Raw genomic sequence first — 26,324 nt, 5'->3', positions numbered from 1 at the left:
AATATGGAGCAAAATCATAGCGACCTTGTATTACTATTAAAAATGCGATTGAGACTTTTCCACAAACTCAAATCTTTGCAACCCTGATGGTAAAAACCTATTTATATTTCAAACTTACTACTTAGATTTTTGAGATAATAGAATTCATAGTTTGAAATATCTAAGGTCCACGCCATTGGGTTACAATGATTTACGGACTAGACAAAAAGAATTTGTGGCAAAGACTCAATTCCTTTATTGCTGGTGGATTATAATTTTTTTTTAAATTAGTTTATCATCAATTTGTATTTGCAAAAGAATGACCCCACCTGATATAAACGATAATACAATTAATTGAGCAAAAAGAGGTATTTTGTCAAATTTTTGTTTTACATAATTTGTTTCACAAATTTTTATTTGTAAAAATAACAACTAGAGAAAAATGTCTCTGTGTTTCGCAAGATCCCTTGTGTCATTATTGATTTATGTAATTATTGACTATCCTTCGTAAGAATTCTTGGCTGGTGTGAATATTATTATCTTCTGTGGGTAGATAACTTAACATTACATATTAGCTGATATTCATGTGTATTTGATAACACAGAGGGGTCAAAACTTTAACCACATACACAGATATGTGAATCTATCTATCTATCTTATTATCTATCTATATATCTATCTATCTACTTATCTATCTATCTACTTGCATATTCATCTATTTATTTATCTATCCATCTATATATATATCTAGCTTTAGAGATAGATACCCAGATAGATAGATAGATAATTAGAAAGACAGATAGAGAAAGACTCATAAAGCAGTAAAATAAGGGGAGGGGGGATGTAAATTTAACCGCAAAAGATAAATGTACAAATGCGTAATAATTTAATATTTGACACAAATTATTTTATTATTTTATTTGTACTTTTAATTCAATAAATTCATCCAGTGACAAAACAAAACATGGCAGTGTATGTGTTCAAAATATATTTTTCATTAAAAACATGTTTTTGTTACTTTTATTTGCAAAATTAATTCGTTTAACGCATTTTGACCAACATTGCCGTCCCANCAACCAACTGATTTACTCAAAATTATTCTATTTGTCAATAATCAGAGGCTTTTTTACGTGTACTTTGAACTCATTTTTACTGAATGCAAATGAATACCGACGCAGGAATTTTAAAAAAAAAAATGTCGAAACACGATACTTTTCTAATAAAAACTATAAACTAATATCCGTTTGGGTTTTCTTTCTTTAAAGTTAAAAAGTTTATTTGTTTGAACTGTTCGCGCTTTTCTGATAACGCTGGCTCGTTATAGTTTTGAAAATGTTGGTAATACTTTTTGCTTGTTTTTAACATTTAGTTTGTTCTTTTGGCTTCTTATAAGGCTACCTAAAAATGACAAGTTTTGCAGATAAAAAATGTGTATTTATTGAATTCCAAACTGATTAAATCAATCTTGAAGAATTGAATCAAATCCTAAATCATCAAATTGACTTGACTGTCTCTGTGCCTCTCGGAACTGTGAATTAGTCATTCCAACAGCTTCGGGATGAACCACATGCACTCCGTTGATATCTGTAAACACACTTGATTTTAAATCTTCCTTTCCAGGTTTTCTTGAATATCCTCTGCTGCCTTTATAGCTTTCAACACCAGCAATACCAGATGTTATTGCAGCACTGGATGCCGCTACAGCTGCGATAGCAGTAAGTTTACCCATTTGCTTTGATTTTCCAAACTGGCCTGATGCCGTCCGTATTCTTGAACCTGTTGTTGGCGAAAAAACTTTTGAGGTATGGTTTTCATTTTCAGAATCCTTAAACTCTGCGGGGGATTTCAGTAAGTCATTGGTGTCTGTGATCTTTGCAAGACCATCCCCAGGATAGAGATTTTGAAAGAAGGTTTTCAATTCCAGGTCTAACCCCTGAAATTGTGGATGCTGATGCACGGAGTTTAACAGGGATTGGTTCGAGCAGTCTTCAAGAAACAGTTTAGTTGTGTTTATTAGTCCTTCATCTTCGTCTGGAACTTGGCTTGCATTAAAATCATCTAAGTTCTTCTGAAGAACCAGCAAAAGAAAGGAAAATATAAAAATAAATTTCTCATGATGAATGTTGAGAGCAAGATTAAGACCGGTTTTAATCAGCTGATTTAACTCTGTTTCAACGTCCTGGGAGTCTAAGATAAGCTTAATTGCTTTGTACACTGTCATAACAGCTTGATAGGGTCGTCTTTCAGTTTCTAGCAGTGTTACAGCTTCCTTTATCAGTAGTATACCCTGTGATACCCCAATGTTGTTTTTGATTAAATACTCTGCACATAAATACAGAAGATCAGCCGAGATATCCAACATACCACATTTGAAAAAACATAGTTCAGCGAACTGAACCATACTTGTGATCTGCGCATGATCAAACCGTTCAGAGTCAGCTGTTATCTTCCTTAGCCCTGTCTCCATTACCTTTCCCGCTCTCAAGAAGTCCTTTCCCATTGAGAAACATTCTGCTGATTGGTTGATGAGTTGAATATACTCCTTTGTGGTAGCTGTAGAGGGAAGCAGTTGGGCAGCTTTCCAATATTCTTCCCCAGCTCTAGAACCATTCACATAAAGCTCTGTTATCTAAATCTAATTATGGGTTAAAGTAGAGATGGTCATAGTTTTCGTGAACGAATTAAATATTTAGAAATTACCAAAAATTTCCGTGAATGAGGGTGTTGTTCAGAAAAATTAATGAACGATGGACGAACGACTCGGATCGTTTAGAGAAATAAAAAACAAAAATGAACAATTTTAAATTGTTAACAATCGTACGCATTATTTTGATCAGTTAGATTCTGCAAACATTTAGTCTCCGACAAACAGATGTTGAACATATAAAGTCCAGAATTATTTACCCGACATCTTCGCCATCGGCACATATAGTCGGTTAAAATGTTTCCTGGGCACGATCGAAAACAAACGATTTCTAAATTGTTTGAACGAACTTGTAAAGAAGAAATATATTTTACTAAATGAACATTTTTTAAGACTTTTGTTTTTTAATAAACGGAAAAAAATGTTGATATACTTTTAAAAAATTTTATAACTGAAAAAAAAAACAATTTAATTGAAGAAAGGATTTAATCGAACGATCTCACTGAACAAACAATTTAATAGAACAACGGTTCAGTTGGAAACAAAGGGAAAAAATGGAAAATGAAGGATAATTCTGAAAACGAACGAATTCAAAATTTTAATAAGTGACTGAAAAAAAAACTAACCAAATGGGTCGTTAACAAACGATAAACAAACAAAATGAAAAAAATGAATGCGCCCATCTCTAGGTTAAAGTAGGGCTGTGCAATATTCCGAAATAAAACCAAGTCTTTTGAAAATTAACAATTGGAAAGAATTATTAATGAAAAAGAACAAACCCGACATTATGTAAAGTAAATATTGTTTAGATTTATATTTAAGGAAGGGATTTAGGGTAGATTCTCTTTGGCTTTGTGATAATAAAACTATTGTTTTTAATCCACAAACATATCATTTTCAATATTACAGGAATAAAATAAGACTATTTATTTTTTTACCCAAATTTTGTAATATGTTATAGTGCAATATTTATAAATAATAGTTTTTGATTGTAATGGGGAAAAAAAACATTTGATTTGTAAAATTTTTAATCCCAGAAATACTTGTGTTTTATTTGAAAATAAATAAATTGCTTAATATTCAACCAGTAATTAATGTTATCATTGTGTAAAAAAAGGGAAAATGCTGTAAAGGATCTGAGTTTTTGCCACAAGCCAAAATTTTATTATCCTTATATATTTGCAACCTGATAGTACAAACTTTGATAGTCTACAACTGCATCTGGTTGCAAATATATAGGGATTAAGAAATTAGATTTTGTGGCAACAACTCATTTCCTTTTGTTTATTCTTTTTGGTTTTTGGTTTGAATTAAAATAAATCTGACAGTAGACCTACGTAGACTAAATTAAAACAATAATAGGATTGGTTTAATCTAGACTCCAACGTACTTCTCATTATTCTTTACTTGAATTAAAGTCTAAAATCAAGAAATAGAATGTCCACCCACAATACAAATATTTGCAAAATTATAAAATTCAACTTGGTGTGAATGCCTGATATAATTTGGTTTTATTCTGAGATGTCCCAAATTGGTGCTAATCTTTCTCTCTGCCTTATCTATATGTTTCTTTACTAACGATGTGTTCACTTCTAGCGTCATTTCTGAACTGATAGTGTAAACATCTAGGTACTAGTCAATTTCAAGGATAAAATGTCACATTGTGTTTCATATTTTTCTGCGTCAATTCGGTATTGGGGGGGAAGGGGTACATATTATAAATAAATTTAAAGAATTTGGATAAAAGAATGCAATTATTGTTAATGAAATTTCTAGAATGTTCTTCGTCATGCGGGATTTCTAAGAACACAAGTTCAGAGCTGATATCATAGTTTCCAATGAGTTACCTCAAAATTTTGTTAAAAATTGCATTTTACTCACTCAACAATTATTATCATAAGTTTTCTTATTTTGTATCTATTATTCTATTTTGTATTCATTCTTATACTATTGTTATCAGTTTCTCTAGATGATTCTTTGAACAGAGGATGACTAAGCAAGCTATGCATACATGGGTGTCCCACGAAACATGACAGTTGGTGAATTGTTGTAAATGTCTTCTTCCATTGTTTGTTAAGTTGTTTGAGACCAAAGAGAATATTAATAGAAAAATTATATGGCAGTCATAGTATATAATAAAACTGATATCAAAATAACATATTGTAAAAAATGTTTAAACTAAATAATCTGTAAAAATTCTTTAATATCTAAAACAGTTTTGGAAGAAGACATTTAAAACTATTCACCTACTGTCATGTTTCATGGGACACCCTGTACTAGTTAGTACTAGCTCTATTCATTATTCAAGGCTGGGGGAGCGGGGGGGGGGAGGGCAAGGGAGGGATTTCTTGTTAAAATTAAACTTCAAAGACGACTTTTAAAATCGTATTTTTTCATTTGTTTTCCGTCGTTTAAGTTTCTAATCCGAACTAAAGGACTGTATAGGCGTAACTTCGATTGACTTTCTATTTATTATATGGCATGTCCGATTCAATACGATACCCTGAAAGTGTTTCCAGATTAAGAAAGAACGAGTTATCCTTGTTTATCTGTTTTAAACATTTTTAATCGTGGCTTTTCCCTCAAGTAACAATATCAAAAGTGACTTGCGCATTTTTCCTGGAGAAAAAATGGGAGGAAATTATCAGAATAAAACACTTTCCAACCTAGAAAAACGAACATATCTTCCACATTATTGATCAACTAAAGATTGAAAGGGTACCGTTGTAATTCGGACATGCTCTTTTTCATGCAGGGACACTTGAATTTACAACTTCAGTCTATTTTAATGGGTGTAAAGACCTCATCTTTAGTTTAGGAATAGGGAAAACAGAGATGGATCATGGAGGGACCTCACATCCTACTGAAGTGGTCCAACATCCTTGAGGGACCTCACATCCCACTGAAGTGGTCCAACATCCTGGAGGGACCTCACATCCTGCTAAAGTGGTCCAACATCCTGGAGGTACCTCACATCCTGCTAGAGTGGTCCAACATCCTGGAGGGACCACGCATCCTGCTGGGGTAGTCCAAAATCCTGGAGGGACCTCACATCCTGCTAGAGTGGTCCAACATCCTGGAGGGACCTCACATCCTACTGAAGTGGTCCAACATCCTGGAGGGACCTCACATCCTACTGAAGTGGTCCAACATCCTTGAGGGACCTCACATCCTACTGAAGTGGTCCAACATCCTTGAGGGACCTCACATCCTACTGAAGTGGTCCAACATCCTTGAGGGACCTCACATCCTGATGGGGTAGTCCAACATAATGGAGGGACCTCACAAACTGATGGGGTGGTCCAACATCCCGGAGGGACCTCACATCCTGCTGGAGTGGTCCAACATCCTGGAGGGACCTCACATCCTACTGAAGTGGTACAACATCCTGGACCTCACATCCTGCTAGAGTGGTCCAACATCCTGGAGGGACCTCACATCCTACTGGGGTAGTCCAACATCCTGGAGGGACCTCACATCCTGCTGAAGTGGTCCAACATCCTGGAGGGACCTCACATCCTACTGAAGTGGTCCAACATCCTGGAGGGACCTCACATCCTACTGAAGTGGTCCAACATCCTTGAGGGACCTCACATCCTACTGGGGTAGTCCAACATCCTGGAGGGACCTCACATCATGCTGAAGTGGTCCAACATCCTGGAGGGACCTCACATCCTGCTAGAGTGGTCCAACATCCTGGAGGGACATCACATCCTGCTGGGGTAGTCCAACATCCTGGAGGGACCTCACATCCCGCTGGAGTTGTCCAACATCCTGGAGGGACCTCACATCCTGCTAGAGTGGTCCAACATCCTGGAGGGACCTCACATCCTACTGAAGTGGTCCAACATCCTGGAGGGACCTCACATCCTACTGAAGTGGTCCAACATCCTTGAGGGACCTCACATCCTACTGAAGTGGCAACATCCTGGAGGGACCTCGCATCCTGCTGAAGTGGTCCAACATCCTGGAGGGACCTCACATCCTGCTAGAGTGGTCCAACATCCTGGAGGGACATCACATCCTGCTGGGGTAGTCCAACATCCAGGAGGGACCTCACATCCTGCTGGAGTGGTCCAACATCCTGGAGGAACTTCACATCCTTCTGGAGTGGTCTAACATCCTGGAGGGACCTCACATCCTGCTGGGGTTGTCCAACATCTTTGAGGAACTGCACATCCTGCTGGAGTGGTCCAACATCCTGGAGGGACCTCACATCCTGCTGGAGTGGTCCAACATCTTGGAGGGACTTCACATCCTGCTGGAGTGGTCCAACATCTTGGAGGGACCTCACATCCTGCTGGGGTAGTTTAACATCCTGGAGGGACCTCACATCCTGCTGGTGTAGTCCAACATCCTGGAGGGACCTCGCATCCTGCTGGGGTAGTCCAACATCCTGGAGGGACCTCACATCCTACTGGGGTGGTCCAACATCCTGGAGGGACCTCACATCCTGCTAGAGTGGTCCAACATTCTGGAGGGACCTCACATCCCGCTGGAGTTGTCCAACATCCTAGAGGGACCTCACATCCTGCTGGATTGGTCCAACATTCTGGAGGAACCTCACATCCCGCTGGAGTTGTCCAACATCCTGGCGGGACCTAACATCCTGCTGGAGTGGTCCAACATTCTGGAGGGACCTCACATCCCGCTGGAGTTGTCCAACATCCTGGAGGGACCTCACATCCTGCTGGGGTAGTTTAACATCCTGAAGGGACCTCACATCCTACTGGGGTAGTCCAACATCTTGGAGGGACCTCACATCCTACTGAAGTAGTCCAACATCCTTGAGGGACCTCACATCCTGATGGGGTAGTCCAACATCCTGGAGGGACCTCACATCCTGCTGGTGTAGTCCAACATCCTGGAGGGACCTCACATCCTGCTGGGGTAGTCCAACATCCTGGAGGGACCTCACATCCTGCTAGAGTGGTCCAACATCCTGGAGGGACCTCACATCCTACTGGGGTTGTTTAACATCCTGGAGGATCCTCACATCCTAATGGGATAGTCCAACATCCTGGAGGGACCTCACATCCCGCTGGAGTTGTCCAACATCCTGGAGGGACCTCACATCCTGCTGGGGTAGTTTAACACCCTGAAGGGACCTCACATCCTGATGGAGTGGTCCAACATCTTGGAGGAACCTCACATCCTGCTGGTGTAGTCCAACATCTTGGAGAGACCATACATCCTGCTGGTGTAGTCCAACATCTTGAAGGGACCTTACACCCTGCTGGTGTAGTCCAACATCTTGGAGGGACCATACATCCTGCTGGTGTAGTCCAACATCTTGGAGGGACCATACATCCTGTTGGTGTAGTCCAACATCTTGGAGGGACCATACATCCTGTTGGAGTGGTCCAACATCTTGAAGGGACCTTACACCCTGCTGGTGTAGTCCAACATCTTGGAGGGACCATACATCCTGTTGGAGTAGTCCAACATCTTGGAGGGACCTTACATCCTGCTGGTGTAGTCCAACATCTTGGAGGGACCATACATCCTGTTGGAGTGGTCCAACATCTTGGAGGGACCATACACCCTGCTGGTGTAGTCCAACATCTTGGAGGGACCATACATCCTGTTGGAGTGGTCCAACATCTTGGAGGGACCATACATCCTGTTGGAGTTGTCCAACATCTTGGAGGGACCATACACCCTGCTGGTGTAGTCCAATATCTTGAAGGGACCTTACATTCTGCTAGTGTAGTCCAACATCTTGGAGGGACCATACATCCTGTTGGAGTGGTCCAACATCTTGGAGGGACCATACATCCTGTTGGAGTGGTCCAACATCTTGGAGGGACCTTACATCCTGCTGGTAGTCCAACATCCTAGAGAATCTCACCCATTCTAAATCAGACAAATCTTTTAACGATACTTTGTGACTCGGACATACCACCCTATAAATTGAGGGTCCATTAAAAATTACGTCGACACTCTACATGTACTGTACAGCCCATTTAAAAGTAAATTAAAAGACTATAATTAAAGGCCGAAAACGAAATCTGTAAAACTTTTTATATAAAGCATACAAAGAGTGCAATTAAGTTTTGTTCCATTTCTTGTAAAGAAAGAACATAAATTATGACCCCCCCCCCCATTTATTCTTTAACGTGAACAAAAAAAAATACATTTTATTATATTTCAATCAAGATTGAATATTTCTTACGTATTTTCCGCGAATGTAAACAATCAAATGTAAACAAAGAGAGGTTAGTGACCTCAAGGAATCGATGCAGTACGCAATAGTGATACATTGAGTACCCTGATTTGTAATAGCTGAGTTCTTTAAGTGAATATATATTTAGCGTTTACAGACGTGTTAAAGAAGTTGACCAAAATTCTGCATTACTATTTTGAATTTTAAAAATAAGAACCATCAGAGCTTGGAACTTTTGTGTTTGATACTCATAATCCCGATCGTTTGATCTCTATATCCACTGTATAAATGTATATTTCAATATAAAAATTAAATTATTCTTTATTCGATATACCGCATGGTATTTTTACCTAATGAAGGAAGCTTTGACCAGGGGAGGAACAAATCAAATATCCGAAAATGCCCTTCACAGTTAATTAGGACGGTTCCAAGGTGTATTTGCGCAAATCTCGGAAATTTATTTTTACCCCCCCCCCCCAGGAAGGATTTTTAATCCATTCTATAAAAACTATTTAAAATCTAAAATTTGCTTTAATTAAAGGTTACATAGATTCATTAAGAACACATGCATTTTTATCATTTAAGCTGAATGTTTCTGGTTCAAATAAAGATTTATTAATTTTCAATTTGTACTGAGGAAAATAAAATCAGGAAGGTAAAGCCGACCTTTACCCATGCTTTGGGAGGGGGTAATGGACTGCTGCCCCCCCCCCCCACGGACCGTCTATAGTAGATATATTGAGATCAAGCGAAGTTCGCAGTTCTTTTTAAGCCTAATACTTTTTCAATTATAAAAGATTATATAGGTTTCAGGGGGTTTACCTAGAGTATCCCTAAACTCTAAGAATGTTGGATCTCTGGGTATTCTTCGTGCTAGGCCTTCTACTGGTTTCCTCTAATGCAGCTTTGATAGAGAATACTGGAAAATCTAATAATTCATCAAAAACGTAAGTAAAAGTATTCTAGTTTTCAATATGATTGTAGAAATAAGATTGTGCAGTGAATACCATTAAACTGTGAAATAGGAAGACGGTTTAGATTACTACTTTGAATATTCCCAAGAACATGAAATAAGCAAATAATTGTCAGCACAGAACCAGTTTACTTAACAGTTATCAACATTGTACAGTGATGTCCATACTAGGAAGACTTATAATGTCTAAACATGAACCTTAAACAAAGCAGTTGTGCAGTATAAACAGACCATTTTCATTGAATAACTGAAATATTAAGATGCTAAAGTAAAACTTTTTGCTTTGTTACAACATAAAATAAAAGATTGTAGCCTTTGACAAGAATGTAGCCTTTGACCAGATTGTAGCCTTTGACAAGAGTCAAGAATGTAGCTTTTGACAAGAATGTAGCCTTCAACCAGATTGTAGCCTTTGACAAGAATGTAGCTTTTGACAAGAATGTAGCCTTTGACAAGAATGTAGCCTTTGACAAGAATGTAGCCTTTGACAAGAATGTAGCCTTTGACAAGAATGTAGCCTTTGCCAAGAATGTAGCTTTTGACTATATTGAAGCCTTTGACCAGATTGTAGCCTTTGGCAAGATTGTAGCCTTTGGCAAGATTGGAGCCTTTGGCAAGATTGAAGCCTTTGACAAGATTGGAGCCTTTTATCAGACTGTAGCCTTTGACTAGGTTGTAGCCTTTGACCAGATTGTAGCCTTTGACCAAATTGTAGCCTTTGGCAAGATTGTAACCTTTGACCCCAGATTGTAGCCTTTGACACCAGATTGTAGCATTTGAAACCAGATTGTAGCCTTTGACACCAGATTATTGCCTTTGAAACCAGATTATTGCCTTTGACACCAGATTATTGCCTTTGACACCAGATTATTGCCTTTGACACCAGATTGTAGCCTTTGACGCCAGAGTGTAGACTTAGACACCTGATTGTCGCCTTTGACACCTGATTGTAGCCTTTTCACAAGATTGTAGTCTTTTTTACAAGATTGTAGCCTTAGGCCAGATTGTAGCCTTTGACCTTTCTGCTTTATAAATCCTCGATATCGCAAAAATAAGATTTTTCAAATAAATTATCGAAATTTTGCTAAAGTGATTAAGAGCGTCTCATTCTATATTAAATCATCTCCAAGCTTTAACGCCAAACTACGCACATAATACTCAAAAAAAAAAACCTGGCATTTTCTGCAAGTAAATTTTTATATTATATTCTTTTTAGATCTAGGTTTAGAGCTTTAAACGATTTAATATGATATGAGACACCCTGTTCATATGTCATGTTCGTTATCGAAGACCTTTGTCATACAGTAACAGATATATATGGCAAGGTTATAATTGTTGTGTATTAGATGTTTAGAAAACCAGTTTAAGTGCCTGGATGGGATTTGTCTTCCCCTCTCTAAAAAATGTGATGGAATCAACGACTGCTTTCTAAATGAAGATGAATCTGTATGTGGTAAGTTTCAATTTACCATTTCCTGCCATTTTAAATGGATCCAGGCGTCGTTTTTACCATCTCTTCATTTAACGATGTTCATGTCATATGTTGATACCCTTTAAAAAAAGATCGTCGTTTGTTTGTCTTTTCAATTTTAAGAATTGATCTTGATGTCCAAGTTTTGGCAAAATAATTCCTCAAGTCACTTTAGAATCAAATATTTTAAAGTTATATTTGTTTGGCCCAAAAAAGGTTTAAAGAGCCTCTTTATCTAGAAACAGGTTTAAAGAGTTAACAGTATTTATCTAGAAAAAGGTTTAAAGAGTTAAATTTTATCTAGAAAAAAGTTTAAAGAGTTAACGGTATTTATCTAGAAAAAGGTTTAAAGAGCTAACAGTATATCTAGCAAATGGTTTAAATGGTTTAATATGAATTAGAAATGCCATTTTATGTGCTCCGCACATTAAACCTTTTCCCTTTACTTAACTTGTTTAGATTTCTGTGAACCTGGAACTTTTCATTGCAAGAACGGGCATTGTATTAGGTAATATCAGGTCATTGTATTAGGTCATTGTATTAGGTAATATTAGGTCATTGTATCACATAATATTAGTTTATTATATCATGTAATATTAGGTCATTGTATTAGGTAATATTAGATCATTGTATTGGGCAATATTAGAATGTAATGCAAGTTTATTGTATTGGAAAACATTAGGTCATTGTATTGGGAAATATTGGTTATTCATTGTATTGGGAAATATTAGGTCATTGTATTATGAAATATTAGGTCATTGTATTAGGAAGTATTAAGTCATTGTATTGGGTAATATTAGGTCAGTGTATTGGGTAATATTAGGTCATTTTATTAAGAAATATTAGGCCATTATATTGGGAAATATTAGGTCATTGTATTGGGAAATTTTAGGTCTTTGAATCAGAATAATCCTTGAGCAATAGTAGGTCATTGTAACATAAATAAATTTGTCTACCAGAAAAAAAACTATAATATTCCTCAAAAAAAATCATGGCAACTTCATAACTTATAAAATACTCTTGTGTTTTCAGCACTGCCGGGGTGTGTGATGGACATGATATAAAATACTCTTGTGTTTTCAGCACTGCCTGGGTGTGTGATGGACATGATATAAAATACTCTTGTTTTCAGCACTGCCTGGGTGTGTGATGGACATGATATAAAATACTCTTGTGTTTTCAGCACTGCCTGGGTGTGTGATGGACATGATATAAAATACTCTTGTGTTTTCAGCACTGCCTGGGTGTGTGATGGACATGATGATTGTTTTGATTTTTCCGACGAACAGAACTGCACCAAGGTATTAAAAGAAACCTTTAAAAACAAAATTAATGTTTCATTTTCCATTTGTTTCAGACTGAATCGGCTGTAAGGGAAGAAGTATCCTGCCCAAATGGACAGTTTAAGTAAGCATCTTATTTATTATGCCAAGAAAATATTTCTAGGGCTGATAAGTAGGAATGGCATCGTTTCTTGAAATATTGTTTTCCGGTTTGGTGTTCATTTTGGAAACAGTTTGCTTTCAAAATAAAACGATGGTTTTTTATTTTCAAAACTTTTGGAAGTATTTTGATAAAGTTTAACTAATTTCAAATTTAAAACTAAAACACAAATTAAAAATCGTTTGAGAACGACGGAACCAAAAGTAAAGTCTAGTTTCAAAACAAAAAGGCGTTTTTTGGTTTAAAAGGGAAAACAAAAAATGAAACAAAATTGTAGGACTTAATGAACCTTGCATATTTGTACTTGTGTCGTCTTTGTTTATTTAGATATGTTGATCAGAATGTTATGATTTGCTGTTAAGAGTATATTTGCAGATGTGCTGAGGGTCTCTGTATGCTCCCTGAATGGTTGTGTGATGGTCATGATGACTGTATTCATGGTGATGATGAACTTCCAGCAAACTGCCCGGTTCAACAGATTAAGGTTAAAGGGACTGTTATTGTAATTTCAAGTTACCCCTCTGCTTTAAAGGGACTGTAAGCGTAATTTTGAGATATTCTTAATGCAAAGATGCCAATGCCCGACTTACAATGGTACCCTTGAAACATCTATATGATAAATAATGTGAAAGAAATTGTAGTTTTTAGATTTAAAAGCGTAAATTGTTATAACTCTTATGTTTTCCTGCAGTAAAAATTCACATGTCACTTTTGTCCAGAAACAACAATTGAAAATAATCAGTTTTTAAAATTGGAAACTTTGATAAGTAATAAAACTTGGCTTTTAAGGGTACCATTGTGAATCAGGCATTGTCACCTTTGCATGGAGGGTCACATGAAATTACACACTACCTTGAGATCTCTGTGGTATCTTTTTAAACCCTTGACAAAGCAAAAATATTAGACATCCTTGCTGTGAAATCATAAAGAAGTTACATAAGAAACGAAATTGAATGTGTTTAAATGGAAAAACTACCATGATTTATCTAGAAGGTTTAAAGGTTATCGTCGTAAATCGGGTTTGCCCTCACTTTGAATATAAGGACACTTGAAAACACAACGAGAGAGATAAACACGCAGATTTCTCTGTCCTTTTAGATTTGTCAAAGTTTTAAAGGGTACCATTTTAAATGAGACATTTGCCTGTCTTGCATGGAGGTTCACTTGAAATTACTCTAAGAACCTCTTAAGTTTTTTATGGAAATTTAACATTTGAAAATCAATGTTTGTATCGAAACCTCTAAAGATCTCGAGGATCACTAAACATAGATTAAAAAAATAATTTTGAATATTTTCTAATATTGCAGAATTGCACTGATAAGGAATTCACTTGTGAGCCTGGAATTTGTATACCTCACAGGTAGGGACAGATCGTTTTCACTTTTGTTGTTCTTTAAGTTTTGTTAACGATCCGTAGAAAAATAAGAAACTAAAACGATAGCTTTTTCAATAAAACTATATATATTGTTCAGTCGTTTCATATTTGCATCTCAGTTTTCGAGTTTAATGACTTCTGTGTGTTGAGTGACTAATCAAGGAAGTCTAATAAGGATTTTATAGTTGATTTATTAAAACTAATAAATTTGATTGATTAAAACTGTAAGATAAGTTATATAAAGTAAGTTGATTTAGTTTTTACTAGTTAAGTTGATTAATTCCTACTAATTAAGTTGATTTAGTTAATATCAATTGAGTTGATTTTTTATTATATAGTTGATTAATTCATAATTGTTGTGTTGATCAATTCTTATTTAGTTTATTAATCAATACTTATTGTAGATGGGTTTGTGATGGTGCCAAGGACTGTAAAAATGGAAAGGATGAAGGTTAGATTTTGTTACTATTAAAATGGAGATATGGTAAGTCGTAGCAATTCTTTTTTCACCATTTTGGTTGCGATTTTTCTAGTGTTAAGGGTTTATTACAATCCATATGCTGAAAATTAAAAATTAAAACTTATTCCTACATAATTTTTTTTTTTGAGATTTAATTATTTTAAATTATAAGGAACTCACTGTGGAGATTATAGAGAAGATTGTGATTTAAAGAAGGGATTGTTCAGATGCGGTAATAAAACTTTAGCCAGGTAATAGAAAATAAATGGTTTGGTTTCAGGTTTGGAAGATAGCGCTGATGTTATTTCAAGTGACCCTCCATTTATAGGGTTACATGTTGAGAAATTAAAGCAATACATCTGTAAGCAACAGTTTTTAGAAATTTGTTTTTTTTTGAGTTAACTTTCAAATTTATGTACATTAAACAAATCTTTTTGGCGGAATATTGCTTCCTCGTTTATCAATGTTTGATGAGTATGGTTATGTATCAGGCACCTACCATTTTTATTTTTATCGACAGTCCATATTAAACGAAAAAGGTTACATGGCCTTTATAATCATACTGTTTACAACCCCTTTAACATGATTTTTATTGTTTACATTGCTTCAAATTTTTATCTTTTGTAGTATAATGATAAACAAAACTATCTGTGTTTAGATGTCTGGATGTTAAGCATGTTTGTGATAATATACCTCAATGTCCAAACAGAGAAGATGAAGGTTATACCTTTTATCTATTACTTATTATTTATAGTTTTCTTCAGTGATCATCATATATAAATCATTACAGTATTGGTTGCTGAGTCCTTGATAATTTGTTGGTATATAAATCCAAATATTTTGATGTTCACTGAGGCAAATGAAAAACCTTAAATATTCAATAAGTTGCAAGAATTTACTGAACTACCTTTCTCTGGTTCAAATTTGAATAACTGATGTAAACTCATTAAATGCAAGAAGCTAGTATAGCTCTGGTTCACATCCTTAATTATCAATTAAAAAAATAAAAACTCTTCAGGGTTTAGGTAATTGATTGATTGGAAAGTAAATCTGTTGTGATTGGTAGTTCATTAATCCCTCCAATTCATTAAATTTTGTCCTTGATAACGATGGTTCACTCCAATTAATCATAAAAATGGTCAAATTAGGTGAATTCTGTAAAAAACCCGGTTGCTCAAGTTTGCCTTGTTCTCATCAATGTATAGAATCACCTCAAGGTCCCAGGTAACTTCTAAATGAAAGAACCACTATAATAAGTTGACCTTAACCCCCCCATCCCCTTACCAACCTCATTCTTTAATAATATATATTTTCTCAAAATTAGTTATTACTGTTGAAGGAAGAAGTTTTTTTAATTATCTAGGAAACCCAAAAGAGGGAATCAAAACCCTTCCCAACTGGGGTAGGGTTAAGTAAAACTATCCTTTTTCAGCTGCTTTTGTCCAGAAGGATTAACTTTGTCTGAGTCGGGTCATGACTGCCTTGATATTGATGAGTGTAAGGTAATCATCAAAGAATTTTAATTTTATTAAATTAACGTCCATGCCATTTATTTTTGTATAGACATAATTCCTGGTTCCTTCCCACTTTATTAGTGACATGTTTGATTTTCATCAGTATCCTTTAAACCTTTTTCTGATCATTATTATAATTCATTCTGATGAGATAATCAGGAAGAATGACATATCCTCGTTTTCAAGCTGGAAACAGATTATTTTCGTGCTGCATGGGACCAGGGGATGTATGGTGTTTTTAATTGTAAGAATCTTAAGCTTTTTAGACAGAGAAACAATGGTATCTTGATCATCCTTCTCAGGGGTTTTAATGGGAATGACTGGCAATGTATGGTAGTTGAACTGAAAATGTAGTATTGTTGAAAAAAAATTTAGGAATCATTTCAGATATATAAAACATTTCCACAATGTATAATTACTGAGTTTCAGCTTAAAGTTGATGTTCAAAATCATCAATTTGAGTACAACTTGAGAATCAATTTTTTTTTATTATTAAATGTCTATGACAAAAATGTAACACAAATTCCACAGTAAACTAATTAGATGTTTAGGAACGTATTTCTTAAAAGAAATTTGTCAAATCAATTTTAGAACAAATTATTTTGTAATAATAAATTTCTTATTTTTTCTGAATTTGTTGACTGATTTATTCAAATTCAGTGAATTTTGTCCTTTAAAAAAATCCAGGAAATCAGTGAAGAATGAGAGATTACAGAAACTAATAACTGAAGATAACTTTTTTTTGATGATAAGGGTTAGTTTTTATTTTCTCAACATCTTCCTAGACATCTAGGATTTTGTTACATTTTTTGTTGTATTTTATAATTTGATAAAAAAAACAATTCTGAAAAAGTGATCCCCCAAATTGATAATTTTTAACAGACTGCTCAAAAATTTTAATTATGTCGGAGAAGCGTTTTCTACGTCTCAAATGATTTCTTAAACAAATTTCCACAAAACTACATCTTCAGTTCAACCACAATACATTGCTGGTCACTCCCTTTAGGGGTAAGTTTTTGAAGTAGACCTACCAGCTACCAGTCTTCAGTCAGTGGGTTTTTAAATACAATTTTAATTACAATTTCTGCTCTTGGATCAATTATTCAAGAATGCCATCGATTAAAAAAATTACAGGAGTATGGTAAATGTAGCCAGATATGTGTTAATACCTACACCAACTACACCTGTAGCTGTACTGATGGTTACAAGATGATCAATGGTTCCTGCCGAGTGGCTGAGGCAGATGTAATTATCTACTTATCTACTGAAAACTCTATAAGAAGCTACAATACTAGGAAGAATATTTATAAGTAGGCAAATTTTCTAGTAATATTTTTTGCTGGGTCTTTGTTTATTCCTCATGAAATGGGTATTTGGGCATTGGATCTGAATCCTAAAATAAACACTAACCAAAACCTGCCAAAAAATAACTTTTTGCTCCCAAAACAACTATCTCAATATGCATTGTTGAAACATTGTTGCAATTGCTCAATCCATCTTTTTTCTAGGTCTATAGTGGAAAACCTTAACCATGTTATTGGAGTAGGATATGATGGAGTTGAGGATAAAGTTTACTGGACTGATGTTAGGTAAAATAATTCTTGATAAATTTTCAGCTGAACTTTTCATTCCTTTTTACTCTTTGTCACAATCATTCCGTTTCAAAGTTTTGAATTTGGCTCTGTTTGTATCAGTGCTTTTTATGTTCACTTTTCAAGGCTCTTCATGCTTTACTCTTAAAGGCTTCCAGTGTCATTGCTTTTTGAGTATATTTGTTCTTAGTTAAAAAAAAAGATAAGTTTAACCTTCACATCTTGTTCACATTTTTCCATGGTTAGCTTTCAACAGGGTTGAACCTTTTCTGTATATTTAGTATTGGTAAAGAGCAGATTGAGTCCATCAAGACTAATGGTCTTGATCGCAAGCTTTTGTTGAAAGGAGGGTTGGACATGCCTGAAGATATTGTTGTTGATGAAGTAGGAAGAAATTTCTACTTTTCAGATTCTCAGAAAGGTATTTTTTCCTTTTTGTAAATTAGGTAGAACAAAATAAGAATTTCTCCAATTTTAGGTCATATTGTTGTATGCAAACTAGACGGGTCAATTTGTGCTATCATTGAGGCTGAAAATGAGAACCCCAGAGGATTGGCAATCCATAATCGGGAGAAAGTACTCTTTTACTCAGACTGGGGGAAAAACCCTATGATAGTAAGGATAGGATTGGATGGATCAAACAGGAAAAATCTTATCACGAACAAGCTTCACTGGCCCAATGGGGTGGCCATTGATCAAATATCAGACAGGATTTACTGGTCGGATGCAAAGCTGGATATCCTGGAAAGTGCTGATATTAATGGAAATGATAGGAATGAAAGTTTAAAATTTTAAGCTTTTACAAAATAAGTTTTTGCCAACATGTGCCAGAATTTGCTGCTGACAAACCTATCTTAATTCTAATTGTTTCTGCTTTTCAGTAAAATTTCTTTCATGGTTGGGAGGGGTGGGGGGGGGGTTACATTAGCAAGTAGTTGAAAAGTTTAAACAATTTCCTATTAACAAATTTACTCGGTAAACATGTAATAAGTTAATTATCTTAGTATTAGATAATCTAAAATGAAGAATCCTATAAGCTTTTAACTGTTTAGAAGAGTAGTTCTGCAAGAAATTGACATGCTGCATCCTTTTAGTCTTGCCATCTTTGAAGACACCCTATATTGGTCAGACTGGACTGGAGGCATGCTCATGAGTTGCAACAAATTCACGGGAAAGAACAAAGAAATTATCATTAAGGAGATGGGTATGAAGATAATGGGTATCTCTGCATACCACCCTTTAGTAGGCGCAAACAGTAACAATCCCTGTAAAGGTCATCAATGCTCTCATCTCTGCTTGCCAAAGCCTAAGTCAGTATCAGCCACGGAAGGAAAAATCACATGTGCTTGCCCTGCAGACATGGTGCTCCAAACTGATAGACGCACATGCAAATCTAGCACCACAAATGCATTGGTAGTTTTTGTCGAGGACAAGATTTTCACCCTAAAGCCCCACAAGCTCACAAAATCCTCATTTGAATATGTTGGTGAAGCCAAAAGTCAAATTGAAAGTCTAACCACTAATTCTAAAACTGGCGATATATTTGCCTATTCAGGATTTGAGCAAGTTGTCTATCAATTTGGTATTAAGAACAAGGATGTAATAAAAAAACCTTTCCTGGCCAACATCTTGCATCTTCAAATAGATGCTATTAATGAAAATATGTACTGGATTGACCCCCTGAGAAAAGCAATCATGGTTCAAAGCTTAACAACTGGCTTCACTAGGGTTATTTTTGAACATCTGATAAATCCTAGGGCTCTAGTATTCTGTAATAAAAGGCAAGAGCTATACTTCCTAGAAGAGTCAAAGCTTGTTTCTGCCTTTCCTCATGGCAAGCAAAGTTACATTGTAAGTGATAATATTCCCAAATCCGTCCACCTAATGGTCTATCAGGAGGCTAATGATACCCTGATTTTGGGAGATAACACGGCTAAGACAGTTCACCTATTCAATCTTGCTACTCGTGATTTATCCATTTTCTTGTCTGGGATAACCAGTTTGGTCAGTATGGCAGTTTTTGATGGATACTTGTATTGGACTCAACTAACAGGCTATGATCTTTTCTGGGTGAGATTTGACAGGTAAGATTGATCATATCTGAGGTAATAAAGATAAAATGCTTTTGTCTTTATTTTAGGTCAGCAACACTATCAACAGTGGCTTGGATGTCATTGTCTGAAATATCTCTCTCCCCTAAGAATCTTGTCCATCTATCTGTCTCCTTGAATAACTCTGATCTGTACAAGGCAAGTTTTCTATTGAATACTTTTTTAAAATCATTTTTTTTATATGTCCTTTTCAGAATGTCAGTTACCCCTGTACCATTGCTGGATGTGAACAACTTTGCTTTGTGATCAATGGAAAGGCAAAGTGTAGTTGTGAAACAGGGCATGAGCTCACATCTGATTTGAAAACTTGTCAGGTATGATCTCCTGGAGTTTCATGAAATGTGATTAAAATAAACTAGCATAATGCATGTTTCAGTTTTTATCATTTATGCTTCAATCATCTCCAGTTATTTAAAAATTAATTCCGTATCTTAGTGGTAATTTATTTAGGGTTCTACAATGAACTTACCCCTGCGTTCTAGAATGCCATTTCCCTAGTAGGGTTTCCAACGTAACAGACTATTCTCTTACGCGTAATTACGTGCATTTAGGCGTAATAATTTTCATTCCGTGTAATTTTGAAGGATTTCGCGTAATTGGGGAAATATCCATTTCGCAAAATTACGGCGTAATTTTGCGAAATTTTGTAATGATTATGCGTAATAAGCGAAAGTATAATTACGCATAATTACGGCCTAATTTCGCATAATTTCTACAAGGAAATTTTGCAAAATTTTGTATTAATTACGCATAATTAGCGAAACTTCAATTTCGCGTAATTTCTACAAAGTAATTTTGCAAAATTTTGCAATAATTACGTCTATGAAATTTTGAAGTTTTAACTTTTAATTTCAATAGAACAACTAACTTACAAGGAAAATAATGTCACGCAAGTTGAATATATGTTGATGTAATTTTCACATTTCACAGGCACACACGAGAGGAAATGAGAAGAGAGAGGGGGTGGTTGGATGAGCAGGAATGAATAGAAGACGAGGGGGGTAGGTCAGCAGGAAAGAATAGGAGAAGGGCGGGGGGTGGATTACATACTGTCCCGCTATAATTGTTTATGAGAATTAATATGTACTTTATTTATTATGGAATTGTTTTGTATTATGTAATTTCGCGTAATTACGCCTTAATCAAGCGAAACTAGACTTTCTTTCGTAAACATAATAATTGTGTAATTACATGTAATGCTCCTGCATAAGTGAAAGAAAGTGTTACGCGTAATTACACGTAACGTAATTACGACTGGAAACCCTATTCCCAGTCAATGTATGATTAAAAAGCTAGGGGGTTTAAAGATCACAATACAGTGTACCACCCCCTCCCCCCTACTATCCTTCAGTTTAAATATGGAGATGCAATGAATGGTATAAGCTAACTTTTAAAGCCAGTTAATGTTTTTAACTTGTTAGACAAATTTTAAAACATGAAAAAATCAGGAAAAATTTAGACAAATTGTCCTGGTGGGATGTTTCCTTGTGGTGACTCCAAAAACAGATGTGTGCACAAGTCCTGGGTGTGTGATGGTTCCATTGACTGTCTTAATGGGATGGATGAGAATAATTGCACTCAAACAACTACCTGCAATTCAGATGATCTATTTACGTAAGTTAATCATTCATCAGCTGAAATTCCACATCATGGTTTCACAATAATTTTGATTTTCAGGTGTTCAGATGGATCATGCATTGATAAGTCCTGGAAGTGTGATATGGACAGTGACTGTAATGATGGTTCAGATGAGATAGATTGTCCTCCATTAACATGTGATCAGGTTAGTCAGGATTTGTACACACTTTTCGTGCCAAATTAACTGCAAAGGGCAAATTGTGGTATTTACTCTGTTAACATATTTTATCATTGTACTTACACAAATTGATTAGGGTTTCCAGCAAACAAAAACTTTCGCAAAAATAATGCGCACATGTTCACAAACTTTTTTGCTAAATTTCTCTTTTCCGTGCAAATGAATTAAGCGAAATATAAGAAACTCTGCAAAATTTTGCAAATAGTTTTCACAAAATTGTTGTAGCTGCCACAATTAATTGCGCAAAAAAACTTGTGAAATTCTCAGAGCTAAGTTTTATCATTTATATTTATCTATAATTTGTTTGTCTGTCAGTTCATTTGTCTGTTCCAATAAATGTCAAAACAGCTGAACCGATTGGGTCCAAATTTTTTTTGAGACCTCAATGACCCCAGGGAAGAGTTATGAATGATCAAAATTTCAAATTTTGCCTTTAACAAATTCCAATTTTTGAAAATTTTGAAATCCACCAAATTTATTTTTATAAAATCCGCAAAATTTTTTGTTTTGTTTTACAATGTACACACAGATAACATGTTCACAACTGAAAAAGAAAATGAACATGAAGCGCCCAAAAAGCCTAGTAAAAAAAAAATTCATTGATTGTCTGTTTGTTTGTATCCAATAAACGTTAAACGGCTGAACGATCGGGCCTAAATTTTGTGTTGGACCTCAAGTAGGGTTTCCATTTTTCCGGAAAAAAATTTCCATTTTGGAAATGGAATGATCCGGAAATTTGTTGCGTTAACCGGAATTCAAGGATAATTCCGGTATAAATGGAAACCGGAAATTTTCCGGTTTCCCTCAAAAATTTCCGTTTTACGGAATGGAAACCAGAAAATTTCCAGTTTCCATTTCGTAAACCGGAAAAATTTCCGGTTTCCATTCCGTAAACTGGAAATTTTTATGGTTTACGTAACGTAAACCGGTAAATTTCCATTCCGTAAACCGGAAACACTATAGTAACTTTGAATATTGATTATTGAGCATAACTTTTTCTACCGTATGGCATCCATCCATATATTGTTAGTGTTACTAACTGGTGTTGTATTTACATATGTAAGACTTTAATGTAATTCTGGTACCAAATGTTCCGGAAACCGGAAATTTCCGGAACGATTTTCCGGAAAATTTCCGGAACGATATTCCGGAATGATCCGTAATTCCAGAACAACGTTCCGGAAATTTCCGTTTTACGGGGAAAAAATCGTTCCGGAATTCCGGTTTTCCAGAACCTTTTCCATAATGGAAATGGAAAAAATTTCCGGATCATTTCCGTACGTAAACCGTAACCCGGAATTCCGGTGGAAACCCTAACCTCAAGTGACCCCAGGGATGGTATGGTTGATTGAATTTTCAAAAATTTGCCTGAAACTAAATTCTACCTTTCAAATTTTTTTTTATGAAATCTGTGAAATGTCCGCCTTCGCTTCTTAAGAAATTTTTAACTTTATTTTTTCGCGAAAATCATGTTTTTTTTGCAAGCAGGTTGAAGTGAACTTCCGCAAAAAAGCGAAAATTTTCACTTCTGTTTCAATCAAACGAAATCAAAAATCAAAAAAATAAGAAATTTTTGCTGAACGATTTACAATTTTCGCTGGAAACCCTACTTATGATGAACTAGAAATCAAAGCCTAAATTTTTTAAAAAGTTGGTGACTCAACTTGGAATATAACTTCAAAATGTTTAGGAATTCAACATGCTCTGTGATGATGGAAAGAAATGTGTACTGAAATTATGGAAGTGTGACGGCGTAAACGATTGTGCAGTAAGAACATTAAATTGACATTATGATTGGCAATCAAATTAAAATTGGCAAACTTATCTTTTTAAGGATGGATCTGATGAAAAAAATTGCACTGGTTTGACATGTGGCCCTGGTAAATTTTCTTGTCAGAATGGTATAAAATGTATTCAGGTAAATTAATTCACATATTAAACTATTGACTTCCTTTAAAAGAGGATTAAATGTTAATACGGTATTAACTGATAAGAAGTTGCATGATTGGGTGTGTGTGGGGGGGCATGTGTGCATCTTTTTGTAAATCTATGTTAGAGAGGAAAAAACCCAAGCAAATATTAACCTAGTTCAGTGCTGTTAAAATGTTATCTTTAATTATATTTAAGGAAGGTTGGGTATGTGACGGAAGAAGGGATTGTGAGGATGGCAGTGATGAAGAAAAATGCCCAGCTCTGTCTGGTAATTGTCAAGATGGACATTTTAAGTGTGACAACCAAGCCTGTATATCTATGGATCTGGTTTGTGATAAAGAGGTATATTCTTTATTTTTATCTCGTATCTTAAATAGACAATTTTATCAATGATTATTGACTAACCCGATGAAAGTATGGCATCTAAAATTCGTAGTAGGCCTTCTTCTATATGAAGTCGGCCATTTCCGATCTGAAGTAATGCGTTTCCAATTTGAAGCAGAGAGTTTGCAACTAGAAGTAGGAAGTTTGCATTCAGAAGCAGGGAGTTTGCAACCAGAAGTAGAAAGTTTGCAACTAGAAGTAGGAAGTTTGCAACCAGAAGTACGGTGTTTGCAACCAGAAGCAGTGAGTTTACAACCAGAAGTAGGGAGCTTGCAACCAGAAGCAGGGAGCTTGCAACCAGAAGCAGGGAGCTTGCAACCAGAGGTAGGAAGTTTGTTACCAGAAGTAAGGAGTAAGCTACCTGCAGAAGTAGGGAGTTTGCGACCAGAAGTAGGGAGTTTGCAACCGGAAGTAGGGAGTTTGCAACCAGAAGTAGAGAGCTTGCAACCAGAAGTAGGGAGCTTGCAACCGGAAGTAGGGAGCTTGCAACCAGAAGTAGGGAGCTTGCAACCAGAAGTAGGTAGCTTGCAACCAGAAGTAGGGAGCTTGCAATCCCAAAAGAAGGGACCTTGCATCCAGAAGAAGGGAGTTTGCAACAAAGAAATAGAGAGTTTGCAACCAGATGTAGGAAGTTTGCAACCAGAAGAAGGGAGTTTTCAACTAGAAGTAAGGTTTCTTTATTGGAAGTGGGGGACCTTTAAGTAAAATTGTTCTCATAACCTGTAACAATAACAATATTGGTAAGTATGATTGTGGAGTTTATTGTTAGAATGATTGTGGAGATGAAAGTGATGAAGAACCTGGGTTCTGTGATTACAAAGAAGAAGTTGTTGTAAAACCAAACTGTGATGGGTTTCTCTGTGGTTCCCAGTGTCTTCCAATAAGGAGTAGGTGAGAATAATTTTCTCTTATTCTACTTATTCACATAAAGGGACTGAAAGCGTAATTTCAAACAAAGATGTTCCCGATTTACTACTTTACCCTGGAAACCTTTATCTGATAAAAATCTAAAGGATACTGTCGTTTTTTTCACTAAAAGTGAGTTCTAATCATTTTTCCAGTACTTCTTAAAAGCAATAAATGTGGAAGTCATTGGAATCTGCGAATAGTTTAGAGAAACCAAAGCTGGGAAGTTTTGAAGGGTGGATAACTGGATTTATGCTTGATCCACTCTTTTTTTTAATCTCGAGATTAAGTAATGCTTGTTCTCCTGATCGGGATCTAAAGTTTTCAGCGAAAATCATTGATATCGAATTCATACTTGATCAGCTAGATAATGCACTGATAAGGGCACTGTTGTAAATCGGGTATTAACATCTTCGCAAGGAGGGTCACTTAAAATTTCGATAACAGACCAACCCTGAAAAGATTATTTCTTGATTTTATGACTTATTTCAGATACTCATGTTAAGGGTACTGAGGACTTTAATGAAAGAATGCAGCTATAAATTTGCATTATTCTAGAATTTCTTGTATTTGCATACAATTTTCATAGATGTCATTTTACACAATTTTTGCATATTTGCTTCCAATTTGTGTAGTTTTGCAGGAAAATTTATGTTGACATGGCGCAACGTGCATCTTCGCTGGACAACCATAAATTTGCAGTTAAAATTAATTTTGCATAATTAACTTAATGGTGTTTAGATGTAATGGTACAGTTGAGTGCCTGGATGAATCAGATGAAGAAAACTGTGATATCTGTACAAGTGATACCTGGCGTTGTCATGATGGACTGGTAGGATCAAGTTCTTTAAATTTCTATGCCATGCTTTCTGAGGCCGAATTTAAAGAATTGTGTCGCTGGACCGACTAAAACCGGTACCCCACCGGCTCAAATCTCATAACACTGAATACAATCTCAAGTGGAACCAACCATGTTTGAGCCTCGTCTCAAATTTGAGACACTGCACAAATTCTTTTAATCCGGCCTCAGATTTCTTTACTTTTTCATAGCTTCCAGATATTAAGATATTTTTGCTGTAATGAATTAATACCCGTAATTTTCAAATCCTTTAAAGAATTAGGATTCTCTTTTCCTGATATTAATCATAACCCCCCCCCCCTCTTTTATAAAATTTCTCAACTCTTCATAAATATGTTTTTCCAAATCTTATGAAAAAAACTACCGTTTTTGAGGAGGGGGTCAAAAGCGTATCCTCTACCGCTTTTTGAGGAGGGGGTCAAAAGCGTATCCTGGTTTTCTAGGTCCTTAGTATAGGAATAGGGTTAAAGGACTGTCCACGACTCACTGTTACCCTTCAAACCTTTATCTTATCAATGTGGATTGTGAAAGATGGCTTTAATGTGTTAAATTTTAAAATATTCTTTATGTTTCTATAACATAAATTTTCAGTTCTGTCATTTCTGAAAAAATTTCATTGAAAATATTTACTGCGCTTAATTGTATAATATCTGAAAACTTTCTAAAATGTTTCTCATATTCATAGATTAATAACAATAC

The 26,324-nt window shown here is 35.6% G+C and overlaps 2 protein-coding genes across 2 annotated transcripts in view; one reads left to right on the top strand and one right to left on the bottom strand.

The window, feature by feature from the left end:
• Positions 1–1,391: 1,391 nt before the first annotated feature.
• On the bottom strand, positions 1,392–4,220 carry LOC111702102 (uncharacterized). Its single transcript, XM_023473674.1, has 2 exons — positions 4,119–4,220; positions 1,392–2,579 (listed from the first exon to the last, which is right to left on the bottom strand). Exon 2 carries the CDS (start codon positions 2,477–2,479, stop codon positions 1,439–1,441), a length of 1,041 nt encoding a protein of 346 aa, XP_023329442.1. The 5' UTR covers positions 2,480–2,579; positions 4,119–4,220; the 3' UTR covers positions 1,392–1,438.
• The window catches only part of LOC111702101 (low-density lipoprotein receptor-related protein 2), a 39,022-nt gene continuing 16,905 nt past the window's right edge, over positions 4,208–26,324 (top strand). Inside the window, exons 1-28 of the mRNA XM_023473673.1 lie at positions 4,208–4,220; positions 8,838–8,841; positions 9,603–9,736; positions 11,109–11,215; positions 11,693–11,741; positions 12,468–12,534; positions 12,591–12,640; positions 13,052–13,160; positions 13,984–14,036; positions 14,456–14,502; positions 14,684–14,762; positions 15,170–15,231; positions 15,660–15,735; positions 15,944–16,013; positions 17,160–17,335; positions 17,534–17,614; positions 17,899–18,038; positions 18,096–18,390; positions 18,670–19,701; positions 19,758–19,866; positions 19,923–20,042; positions 21,188–21,342; positions 21,406–21,511; positions 23,235–23,312; positions 23,379–23,462; positions 23,672–23,818; positions 24,630–24,751; positions 25,508–25,598. Of these exons, the coding sequence (XP_023329441.1) occupies positions 9,636–9,736; positions 11,109–11,215; positions 11,693–11,741; positions 12,468–12,534; positions 12,591–12,640; positions 13,052–13,160; positions 13,984–14,036; positions 14,456–14,502; positions 14,684–14,762; positions 15,170–15,231; positions 15,660–15,735; positions 15,944–16,013; positions 17,160–17,335; positions 17,534–17,614; positions 17,899–18,038; positions 18,096–18,390; positions 18,670–19,701; positions 19,758–19,866; positions 19,923–20,042; positions 21,188–21,342; positions 21,406–21,511; positions 23,235–23,312; positions 23,379–23,462; positions 23,672–23,818; positions 24,630–24,751; positions 25,508–25,598 (3,606 nt within the window). The 5' untranslated portion in view covers positions 4,208–4,220; positions 8,838–8,841; positions 9,603–9,635. The remainder of the gene's footprint in view (positions 4,221–8,837; positions 8,842–9,602; positions 9,737–11,108; positions 11,216–11,692; positions 11,742–12,467; positions 12,535–12,590; positions 12,641–13,051; positions 13,161–13,983; positions 14,037–14,455; positions 14,503–14,683; positions 14,763–15,169; positions 15,232–15,659; positions 15,736–15,943; positions 16,014–17,159; positions 17,336–17,533; positions 17,615–17,898; positions 18,039–18,095; positions 18,391–18,669; positions 19,702–19,757; positions 19,867–19,922; positions 20,043–21,187; positions 21,343–21,405; positions 21,512–23,234; positions 23,313–23,378; positions 23,463–23,671; positions 23,819–24,629; positions 24,752–25,507; positions 25,599–26,324) is intronic.

This window comes from Eurytemora carolleeae, unplaced genomic scaffold (assembly GCF_000591075.1).
Source record: "Eurytemora carolleeae unplaced genomic scaffold, Eaff_2.0 scaffold53, whole genome shotgun sequence".
Lineage (NCBI taxonomy): Eukaryota > Metazoa > Arthropoda > Copepoda > Calanoida > Temoridae > Eurytemora > Eurytemora carolleeae.
This window is presented reverse-complemented; position numbering and strand designations above follow the sequence as displayed.

Bases quoted from the DNA above. Each gene is read 5' to 3' on its own strand.
- LOC111702102 (XM_023473674.1), bottom strand. From the start codon at position 2,479: ATGGGAAAGGACTTCTTGAGAGCGGGAAAGGTAATGGAGACAGGGCTA.